Genomic DNA, 12,469 nt, shown 5'->3' with positions numbered 1-12,469 from the left:
AATTTTCCGACTTTCAAAACGTTTTAAAGTGCATCACCCTGATGCAGGAAATAAAAGTGACTATACTAATGTTTCTTTTTTAGGCTAAACTTTCAAATTCGGCAATAAAAAAAAATTAGTGCACTTCCCAATTGTTATACCATTTTCAAAGAATTAGTTAACGGCAGACAGAATACTCACTTTGAAGACAGCTGCCTGAGGTGATCCAAGTTCAATGAAAGGTGGTTTTCCAGTCGCCATCTCAACAATAGTGCAGCCAAGAGACCAAATGTCGGCCTGTTTCCAAGACAAACATAAGAAATCATTGCTAAAAAATTGACTCACTGATCACTTTGAATCTACATGAATTTGTTTAATGTACTATTCAATGGCCTAAAACAAACAGATCATAAAGCAGAAAAGTTTGAGACACTAATATTACAGTTGATTATAAAAGTTAAACATACACTGCAATCTCAGGGATCCAACACATATGCAACCATGATACGATTGCTAGACTCCTGGAAATGTGCATCAAACTGCTAAAAATCAAGGTCACAGTCCAGCTGGGGAGAGTTGTCCGATGACAGTTCAAAGGGAGGGGCAGAGAACCCTGTACCAGCACGGTTCGCAGCCAATCGCTGTCCCCCAAACGCACCTCACACCCCTGCTTTGTCATGCTACGTTGTCACATGCACATGAAGCACTCAAACAAGCCTGAGCCACCAAAACATGCCCTTTCTTCGAATCACCAAAACAAAAGATTCTTTCTTTGAATCCTTTACACTCGTCGTCCCTTCCAGCTGCTTTCTTCACGGAAACCTTTTATTTGCAAGTGATGAGGGCGTTTCCCTTTCTTACCTGGTAACCTTTCCCCTACCCCCAACTAGAACCTTCTGCCTGTCATTGGACAACTCTCAGAGGCCAGGCGATAGTCGCCTCTCAGGGGCTGAGATGATGCAGCGCAAAGTGACGTAAAATTGAAGTTTCACGATTGCAATTCTATGAGAATGCTTTTTGGCCAGACTCGAGTCTGGCTGCATCAAATCAAAACATGACATAAAATAGAAGAGTTCAGGAATCAAAGACAGAAGTTATATTTACAATACATGTTATTAAGTTTCACCAGCAGAGGAATGCAAGAAAGTCTAAATTGGACACTGATTAGAGGTTGTTCGTCAGCCTCATATGTTTTTCCTGGTGATTAACACCTATCTACCTACTTTACAGGGGTGCGGTGCTTGGTTGGGTAAAATGTCCACTCATTAGGTGATTCTAGAGTGTTTCAGCTTTCATGTGACACCAACGATGTCATCTCCCAATGAGAGAGTGCATCAGAGGAAGGTTTGATTGTGATAAACATATTCTTTGCATTTCCCTACTTCACTGAGGACACGGCAGTTCAGTGCATAAGAGCATACTCCACTCAAGATATCATGACATCAATTCCATCTCCACTTGAACATAAAGTGTGGCAGAGAGGGCTGACGTACCAACAAACATTCTTCTCTGTCATAATGGGCGAGGAGAGCGTACGATTGATTGGTGAGAGCACCAATGGCACAATAATAATAATAATGATTTATTCGACGTTAAACAAAATACAATGCAATAGTCTTCGTCAAAGTCAATGAAATACTAGAGCTAAGTAATATAATTCTGAGTACTGCATTCAAGAAATTCATTCATAGAGTAGAAAGCTTGGCTACATATCCATAGGTGGAGACAATGCTTAAACCTGGGTAATGAACAGTCTCTGGCCGCTCGGGGAAGGTGGTTGAAAAGGCACAGCTTTACATGGTCAAAAGACTTGCTTGTTGTTGACAGCCTACATTGAGGCTGAATGAGATTATTTTTTAGCCTAGTGTTATGATGGTGAACGTCACTACCACTTTTATGGCTGTCCAAGTTCATTTTTACATTTATAAGACATTTAAATATATATTGACCATACAATGTCATTATGCCTAGCTCCTTGAATGGAGGTTTACAATGTTCCATAGCTTTTGAATTCGTAATGACTCTAATTGCTCTTTTCTGTAAAATAAATAATTCTTTAGCGGAGGAAGAATGGCCCCAAACCTCAGTTTAAGTGGCAGTGAAATATGGCAAAGTAAACTGCTCGAAGATATTCAGTGGGAATGAGAGCTTTCAGCTTTCTTAGCATGTATATAGCTTTAGACAATTTTACAGCAGTAGAGGAAGTATGACAGTCCCATAGTAGTCTGCAGTCCAGGTCAAAGCCTAGTAGCTTTAAAGTGCTGGTATGATACAAAGTGGGGCTTAGAGAGAATACCATCTGTTGGGTTTTTTCTGTATTGAGGGCAAGCCCATTTGCTGAGAACCATTCTTCAGCCACGGAGAGGATAACATCAGAGGGGTAAGTGGAGTTATTAAGATCATGTATCAGAGTAGTATCGTCAGCATATAATACTGAGGCGCAAGGTAAATGGTGTGGGAGATCATTTATTAGAATTAAAAATAGAAGAGGGCCAAGGACTGATCCTTGAGGTACACCCTGTAATATGTTTAGAGGGGCTGACAGTGTATTGTTTATTTTAACGCATTGTGAACGGTTTGTTAAATAGGACTCCAGGAGTTTTAGTTCCAAATTGTTTTAGATTTCTTGAGTTCTTTTGGGAAGGAGCCAGACTGGAAGCAAGTGTTGCATATTATTGCAAGGGGTTCGCCGAGTACCGCTGCTAATTGTATAATAAGATTGGTAGATAATCCATAAATGTCAGTGCTGTTGGATTTTTTGAGACTAGTGATGGTTTTATAAATTTCAGAGGGAGTAACCCACTGCCATTTGAAAGCAGGTGCTCTGAGATTGTTAAGAAGATTAGTGGCAACAGCAGATGGGCTATTAATAGAGGAGATGATTAGATTGATTGAGTTGATGAAATGCTTGTTTAGGCTATCGGAGTTGAAAGGGAGTTCTGAGTTATGGCGTGAAGAGCCAGTTTCATTGTTTATAACTTTTCAGGCTGCCTTTATTTCATTGTCAGCATTATTAATTAGATTACCGTTTGCCATAATTTTAGATTGATTTATTTTGATAATGTACTCCTTCTTATGAAGAAGCCAGACCTTTTTATCCTCAATGTTGCCGGAGTGAATGTATTTGGAGTGTAACTGGATTACTTCAGTTCGTAAATTGGATAATTCCTTAGTGAACCACTTATTATCAGGCTTTTTGGCTTGCATGGTGCAATGTCCTGAATGGTGCATATGTGGTGCTAATTAATTACTATTTATTAGTTTCCATATTTGAGAAAAGATTCCAAGACCCCAGACATTTCTCAGTCATTTCCCTGTCCAATTCCAATGCATTTAACTCCCTTGTCTAACCCCTTTATTCCTTGCTTGCAGGCATCCTGTCTCTAAAACAATGAATACACTCAACCCCCGATTAACTGTGTTTGAATGAGTGCTGCTCACATTTTGAAACCCTCACTCGTCAAAATGTACTCTGCTTAAGCAATGAGCAGCAATCACATTGCATGGTGTGCCCTTTCCCTCTCAATCAGAACTGTTTACTGTTACGAGCCTTTTTGAAATTGAATAGGAAATGGCTGACTTTAAACTTTTATAAATAATTATTGTCATTAAAACATAGTGAACAAGAAGAAAAGTATTCATTACAGCAACATTAAGGCTTATGTCATAACATTAAAAAGTCTGTGGAAAAAAACATACGGCTATTGTCTTTACTGGGAATATCGATGACTTTCAACACATAAAATGACCACTAAAATAGAGGAAAAATGACTTACTGGAGCTCCGTAGCCTCGTTGGCCCTTGTCAATGACTTCAGGAGCCATGTACTGCAACGTGCCGGCAAATGTCTCCGTACTTGGGCACAGACCAGCCAAACGCTTCGAAGTCCCAAAATCAGATATCTTCACAACTCCACTGTACGTGTTGACCAGAACATTATCTCCTGAAATGGGATCAGAAAATATACATTTGAAGGGCAATAAATGGAAGACACTGAGATGACTGACAATTGGTGATCTGAACCACTTTGTAGTAGTAGACCAAATAAGGTATTAAAGAGAGAGGTTGGATTGAGTATTAGAAGACCAACTGAAACAGAAGTTCCTTAATGAAGGATTAAAAAAAAAAAAAAATTATACTTCCAATAGAGCTGGCCAAACAGCAAATTTTCAACTTTAACAAATTTGAGCTAGAAGTTAAGAGTTTCAGAATTTCATCATTTGCCATCCACAGGATTTGAACCCAGATCTCGCAAAATCACTGCCCACAAAACCAACAAAACTCATAAAAGGAAAAAGATGCGTTGGTAGTTCAAGTGGTGGAATGCCTCGTGTGGATGCAGGAGATACAAGTTTGAGTTCCAAATGAATTTTTCTCTGCTTAATTGTTACACTCGAATACGCCTTTGCAGTTGACTCCACGAAGGCATGTCCTCGCTCGCTAGTCTGCACGTGTATTTCCTTTAATATGTCCTGAGAGTTACAAGTCAAGTTCAAGTTACGCTACTATGTATGACATTTTAAGCAAAACATTATATCCATTAGTTTAATTTAATTCCAAATTAGCTTCATAACTATCATTAATACTGCCAATGGAATATACTAGTTGACTTTGTATTGGATTCAACAAATCTTATGAATATTTGGAAAACAACACGTTAATATGATTGTAGAAAATTTCATTGTGGTTTCATTTCATTTAATGTAAACATAGGTATTGTAAATCATGGACAGCAAAATTGATCAAAGTAGAACAAATGGGTAATTTTGGACTGTTTATTCCGGAGAGATTATGCTTATGCTCACCAAAAATCAATATAAGTACACAAAGATGAACAGTACATCAAATGACAACATTAAACAACACCACCTCATAAAAAATCAAGGCACTACAAAGTGATAAATAGCCAATCAATAGCATAAAATTATTTGCACAAATTAAGAATCAGAAAGAGGAATAAATGAGTACAGCAAACAAAAGTTAGAATGATAAAATATTTACTGATAGATAATTATCGATATACCAATAAGTTTATTCAGTTGCTGAATTGAATTTTGTATTTTCGTGCCCTTGTTAATGATTAATAAGCAGCTCATGGTAGACATCCGTTACATCAAATATTCTAACATAATCATTTCTTTAATTAGCATTTAATGTTGATAGATTTACTTCAGAATGAATAGAAATGGCTAAATTAAAAACTCCTATTTCCCGTGCCTTAATACCTGGAAAAAAGTGAGTTACTCAGCAAATTGGCTATAAAAGTTTGCATTATACCGAGTGACTTTTCAGGAATTTCCAGCACCAGATAAAATACACTTCTACCGTATAAGCACATAGGGTACCTTTAATATCTCTATGGACTATCTTCTGATCATGCAAATACTTCAAGCCCTCAAGGATTTGCTTGGTGTAATATGAAATAGTCGATTCATTTTCCTTCAATGGTCCCCATTTTGATTTCAACAATGCTGAAAGACTGCCTGGAATGAAAAAAAAAATTATCTAAATGAACATACAGACTCTAATATCCAGCAATTTGAAAAAGCAGTACCCTAATCATGAAACTCAATTATTGATTAGACAATTTGAAATAAAAAAGTGTACGGAACATACAAAGCAGATGTTTGACGCAACTTAAACATTAGATAAGGACAACTTGTCTGCCGACCTGGAATGTCTGATGGAGTCATTTTGCACGCGGTTGACTTATCATCAGAAAACTAGTTAATTTTATGGTTGTTGCACAATTATAATACCAATTTCTATAATGCAAGCAGGTTCCACCAATTGCTTAAGTGTTTTATGGTATACACAAAACATATTTAAAACCACTCACCCCCTGGATACGGAGGCAGAATTCAAAACTGCGGCCTTCCCTTTGGCAGGCAAGGACAAAGACCCCTCTGCCACTGAGGCCAGCAATAGATAATTATACTCTGAGAAAGGATTCATAGTTTTGGGGATAATTTCATTACAAATTTGGGATATTTGCTATAACTTGAGAAAAATGTACAACTATAAATTGTAAATTGTTCACTCATCATCATTGATCCCAGGAAATGCTTAAGTTGAACCACATACCATAATCTCCCCTCATAATTGCTTGTAAGAGCAATGATTTTATAAATTATACAGTACAGTGGAAGCCCATTATAACGACAGCTCTTGGGAACTGATAAATATGTCGCTATAGTGAGTCGTCGTTGTTACCGAAGGCAATTATATCACCACAAAAAATCACTTCTCAGGCGTCACTACGGCTGTTTCTGCCGAGAGTCAAAAATTGCCGCATGTTAGCCGTTTAAATCATACTTTTGAACATTTAGTTCCCTAATGATCATATTCACTTGCAATCTATCATCCAATCATATGTAATTATACAGGATGCTATATGCCGAGGCATTAAGAAGTCGATTTTAACAGTCCCAGCATCAGACACACTCGTACTGAACCGTGTATTATGAGCTGTTATTATCCCTATTTCTTGGATGCCCCAAATATATATGTACGTCATGACTACCAGTTACGGCTATGCATCAGACTATTAAATGCTAAAACTTCAGAATCTGTTCAAAAATTCATTCCTTCTATCTTTCCGAGTAGTAGTGAAAATGATGAGTGGCGGCTGCAATTGAGTGACGAAAGGAGCGTGGTGAAATTTTAGGGTTCCACATGAGTATTGCAATTCTATCTTTTTCATGTTAACGGCGGAATAAAGGTGGAAATAATCTTCTTACGCTTCAAGTCTGCCTGTATGAATGGTTTACTATCGTGTTTCAAAACAGCTGACTCAAATGCTGTCAGAATCATGAAACCTAATAACATCAGCATTACGGCATCTAAAAGCATATAAGTCATATCAATTATCTTCGGTGGAAATGCGTGAAAAATTGTTTGAATAAATAGAAGGACAAATGATAGATTAAATCCACACTTAGTCTGTCTGTTAGTGCAATATTTAAGTTTCGTAGAGATTCACGCAATCAGACGCAATATCACCGGACGTAGAGACATCTAGAGGCCTATTACGAACGGCTTACCGCATGCGGTGAGATACCGCCTGCGGTATCATACCGCCCCGAAGCGCGTTTACCGCCCCCGAGCGATTACGAGTGGCCACCGGTCGGTATCATACCACGGCTTAGGGGTCGGTATGATACCACGGCCAGCTACCCCGGTGGTGAGATACCGACCCCTTAATGGCGGACGTCTGTTTACATTTTTCGGGTCGAGCTGGCGTTTTTAAAACAAAATATCCGACGATAGAAACTCGGAAGCTATCATATTTTGTGTTATTTATAATATTAATGTCTGAGTAAGCGTATAAAATACAAAACTGGAGCCGACTGGAGCAGTTGAACAAAAAAAGTATAATACCCATATAACAACAACGTTGTAGCCGTCTGAGATGAGAGAGAGAGAGCCACGGCCGTAGGAGATGGATACGTTGATTGTAAGTTGACCCTCATTCATTTATTTAATTAGAACAATTTGGATGTTTTTTAATGTCCGCAATGTTTTAAATGCAATAACATCTTCCATTTCTTCATAGGTGCCGGAAAATTCGTCGTTATGGACTGCCTGTGCTTGTATTGTATGGTGAATACAGCTGTTGCTCGCCGCTTGGAGATTTCTACGAACATCTTTTGTGGCAAAATATTATTTTTTCAACGTGACATTTTCTTGTATTGCAAGGTGAATACTACTTTTGCTCGCTGCTTGGAGATTTTTACGAACATCTTCTGTGCCAAAGTAGTGTTATTTTCAACTTTATAACTGCTTGAATAGTGAGGTGAATGTAACTTTTGCTCGCTGCTTGGAGATTTCTACGAACATGTTTTGTTTCAAAATAGTGTTATTTTCAAGGTGACAACTACCGTTAATCACAGTACCAGTGGTTGTAATGCACAAAGTTTGACGAGGTTGACAAACATCTGCCAAGAGCTGTAGTTATCACTGTTCCATTGTGGTTGGTTTTTAAACAGTGGTTTACGCTATCGAGAAGTGTCTGATAGTAATGTAAAGATTGTCAGTGGCGTTTATACCTTCGTCATTCACCGCAGAGATAACATTTCACGATCAAGCTATCAAGTTCAAAGTCATGCGTGAAATTTGTTTATATACTAGTATATCAATTTCGTACCAAGGAATTGTAGTGAGAAAAGTCACCTGTGCCACTTGCGTAGGATAATCTGTATAAGAATGGTAGTGACTTCCAGTTTTTGATGATCGTATTTGCCTGTTTACCATTATTTATAATGGTGTGAGCTTGTATCGATTGTGGATTTTACCTGAAATATTGAAATAAGTTGTAGCCTGTGTGTGTGTGATTGCCGAGGAACCGATTCGCGATCTCACATGTTTATTGTGGGCAGACTGTTTTGCTGTGGTTGTGTACCCGTGATTAAACCAAAGAAATGGTGAAACTCTGTCACATTATTTTGAAATAAAATTTTATTGTAACCAGAAGTGAATATCTTGTGTTTTTTAATTCTCCATTGCTTTTCATAGATAACAGCCAAAAAGTTATTTTTCATTATTTTTAAAAGTGCCTTTCTTGTTCTCTGAATTTGCATTAGGTTTCCAAACCCCGTAACTAACACGAAAGGAATGCAGAGCAACAGATATTTTGTCATTTCACAGATGTTGAGTGTCATATTGTCTGTGATTAAGGCTCTCCAGCTAAGTATTCGTGGTGGATTTTCATATATTTTTTAAGAATGGACATTTCGGTCAAAGCTCTAATGGAATTGGTGGTTCACCTTGCCCGTTGGCCCTAAAAGTACTTCTATCGTAATTTTTCGATGGTCTGCCACGCAATTTGTCACTACCTGCGTCTGCTCATACGTGATTTTTTGATGATATCTTCCGCAAGTCACTGCTAATTATTGTTTTATTCAACTTTTTATCCTATAAGTAAGAATTGAGGAGCAAAATTCGTTCATTTGTCAAACTTTTAAGGTGAATTAACGAAGAACACATCCTTATTAATCCATAAATACCACTAATTGTCTTTATAGACTGCCAACAACTCTTGCCGAAATATTCGTCTGCTAGGAACAGTTGCCGCGGAATTGGAACACCGCACGCCCTTGCCATTGGCTACACCATTTTCGGGCTGAAGGAGCTCAGAATTTTTCATACAAACGTCACTTCCGCCGCATCGCTCCTTACCGACCCCCTGACACGTACTCTCCGCCCGGCGGTGACTTGCCGACCGTCCCATTCGTAATCGCAAGGGGCGGTATGATACCGTATACCGAACGAAAACTCCGCCCGGCGGTAGCGTACCGCCCGCTCGTTCGTAATAGGCCCCCTAGTGGCAGTAGCGCACACTTTTTGATAAGAATGCTGCCTGGAACTGACTTGGCTACCTGTGGCTGGATGAATGCGATTTTAGTTACTGACAATCATGCAAAATAACATGTTTACACTATTTATTGGATGTCGAAATCAATCATCATGGATTTTTGCAATATATTTTACTCTCGGAAACAATAAAAACAGCATATGATAGAACATTAAAAACAATTGTCATTTGCATCCTCAAACCTTCATGCACTTAAGTACAACATATAAAAGCGATAATAAAATAAATATTCTTCTCCAACTACTTGTTTGAAGACGTAAATAAAACAGGTTTAAACCGCGGCAGCTTTTAAAGATGACTAGGTTACTTCTCCATAGATAAATGGTCAATAAGGTTAATCTAATGACTCTAAAAAAACTGCATTGATAAACACAAAAATATTCTGGAAAATCATTGCCTTTTAACAATCTAACACAGAAAAATTTTCAATCACAGATTCATTGCCTGACAAAAAATGAATCAAGTTTTGTCTGCTTCAGACTCCTGGTCGCACTTGCTTTGAGCAGAAATCCTTCTACTTCATTTAGTTTATTGAATTCGCCCGGTGAAGCATCACTAGCCCGGTAAACGTCAGTTATTATTTTAATGGCATGTTGCACCTCAACCACTGAAGGCATCGACACCATTTCATCCTCAGATTCAGAACTACTTTCAGAAATGCCTAGGGAAGCTTCGTCTTCTGCAGCTGCAATCAACTCCTCCTCCGTTAACATTTGACGAACAGGCACACATTCATCAACGGCTACATACTCTTCTAAGTCACAAGAGCCAAAATGTTCTTGAATTTCTACCCAACCATCAGGTTCATCATTTTCCCTTTGCGCTTCCTCCATAATCTCTATGGCCTTGTTGTTCTCCTCTCGAATAAATTCAGCATGCCGGAAACATGCTGACATGTGCGCTGGAGGAATTTTTTCCCAGCTGACTGATATTGCCCGCATGGCATCCAAAACATTCCACTTCAGTTCTTTTAAATTTCGTCCAGGTACTCGAGCGACCAAGTAATTCACCAGTAAACTTCAGAAATTGTGTTTGAAAAGCTTAATTACTCCTTGGTCTAGTGGTTGAAGATCGCTCGTAGTGTTAGGCGGCAATAACACAATTTTGACTTTTCTTAGTTCTATTGGTGGATGGGCTGGGCAATTGTCAATGAATAATTGCACTTTTTTATTCCTTCCACCAATCCTGGCATCAAACGCTCGTAACCACTGCGTGAAGATAGCAGCCGTCATCCAAGCATTTTTGTTTGCTTCATAAGTACATGTGAGAGTTTTAACTCCCTTAAAACATCGGGGATGGGCGGATTTCCCCACCACGAACGGTTTTAACTTATCTGAACCATTCATATTTGCACATAAAAGAACAGTTATGCGGTCTTTACTTTTCTTCCCTCCTTTGCAGGGGTCCGTTCGAGTGGCGAGAGTTTTGTCCGGGAGAAGGTTAAAATATACACCCGTCTCATCAGCGTTGCAAAAATCGCGGGGGCTGTAATTATCCAAATAGGCTTTAAGGACCGGAGCCCAGCCTTCCACAGCATTAACGTCAACACTTGATGATTCACCGGATAGTTTATGAAGGGATATTCCCTTCCTATTTTTAAATCATGCAAACCATCCATCCGAGCATTTAAAATTGTCTTCACCAAGCCTCTCACACAAATATTCAGCTTTAGCCTTCATCATTGGACCAGTGATAGGAATCCCCGCGGATCTTTGGTGTCAAAACCACGAGAAAAGGGCAGTTTCTAGCTGCGGACGCTCTCCGGGCCGCAGGTGTTTTTGGGTGCTTGGACGCCTTTCCTGAAGCACTGCCGCACGAATTTGTTCCTTTTTCTTTAAAATAGTGAACAATTTCGATGTGTTAATTCCAAATCGCCTCGCTATTTCACTCTTTGTACACTCTCCACTTTCACAATCTGCAATAATTCTCATTTTGGTTTTTAAATCCAAGGACTTGCGTTTACCAGCCATGGTGCTAGCAGACAGGTGGAATAATTTTTAACCTGACTGTGGGAGGCGCAAGTAGATGACAAAAGAGCAATGAAATGTGTACATGAGAAATTTATTATGGAAAGAAGAATAGAGGAATACTGAACATTTAGACATCGAAGTTGGTAGAAAAAAATGCAGTTTTAATAGCATTGAATGCCAGAGATGCGGTACGTGGTCAAAAAGTCTACCTGTCGTAATTACGAATGGCGCAGGAGAGGAATCGAGCCATTATCGCTAATACGAATTTATTTTACATTTAAATCATAGGGTTGAAAATGGTTCCTTGGGTAGCTGTCGCTAATTCCAGCTTGTCGCTATATCCCGTACACGTTATAAGGGGCTTCCACTGTATAATTAAAAAAGTCAATGAAATTTAAATTGGTAGTAAATTGTTTTTTATGATTGTGTGCCTAAATTTTAGCAAAGAACAGTGTACATCAGTACAACTTAACGATGTTGACATCTTATTTGCAGACAATGTAAAATTCCTTGGTGTTGTATTTGAGCCATCCTTAAAATGGTCCTCACACATCAATTCAATAATACCCAAGCTAAGTAAATCTCTGTATCAGCTTAGATATCTTCGCCTTAGCTTAAGCTTTAATATTCTGAAGATGCTATATTTTCCTAACCTCCAATCCATACTGGCATATGGCCTCATTTTATGGGGCAGTTCGTGCCACAGTGCAAAAATTTTTAAATTGCAAAAGCAGGCCATAAGGACTCTCTTCAACCTATCTTATAGAGAGACCAGTAGACCTTATTTTAGTAGGGCCAGTATAATGCCCCTACCCTCCTTGTATATTTTTGAACTCATTCTGTTTGTTAAAAATAACATGAATTTATATAAGTTAAACTGCAACATTCACCAGAATCATACCAGGTCAAACCTAGATATCCACATCAAAACTAGATCTACCACACTAAATACTGAGGGTCCATACCACAGAGGAGCCAAACTCCAAAATTCACTCCCTCAAAATATTAAGGAAATCAGCAATTTGTATAAATTCAAAATTGAGCTCAAAAAATTTTTAATAAAAAAACCTTTGTATTCTGTTGATGAATTTTATGCTCTATGTAAGGAAAAACTTAAATGAGTAAGGGTAACTATATTACAGTAAAT

The 12,469-nt window shown here is 38.4% G+C and overlaps 1 protein-coding gene across 4 annotated transcripts in view; it reads right to left on the bottom strand.

The window, feature by feature from the left end:
• The window catches only part of LOC124161210 (mitogen-activated protein kinase kinase kinase 15), a 145,688-nt gene that overhangs the window by 78,609 nt on the left and 54,610 nt on the right, over positions 1-12,469 (bottom strand). For all 4 annotated transcript variants that reach the window (XM_046537474.1, XM_046537473.1, XM_046537472.1 and 1 more), the window contains exons 15-17: positions 5,325-5,462; positions 3,756-3,922; positions 181-276 (exon numbers count right to left, since the gene is read on the bottom strand). In XM_046537474.1, the coding sequence (XP_046393430.1) occupies positions 181-276; positions 3,756-3,922; positions 5,325-5,462 (401 nt within the window). The remainder of the gene's footprint in view (positions 1-180; positions 277-3,755; positions 3,923-5,324; positions 5,463-12,469) is intronic.

This window comes from Ischnura elegans, chromosome 6 (assembly GCF_921293095.1).
Source record: "Ischnura elegans chromosome 6, ioIscEleg1.1, whole genome shotgun sequence".
In the NCBI taxonomy this organism is placed as follows: domain Eukaryota; kingdom Metazoa; phylum Arthropoda; class Insecta; order Odonata; family Coenagrionidae; genus Ischnura; species Ischnura elegans.
Note: the sequence above shows the minus strand (reverse complement) of the source record. Positions and strands in the feature narration are given on the sequence as shown.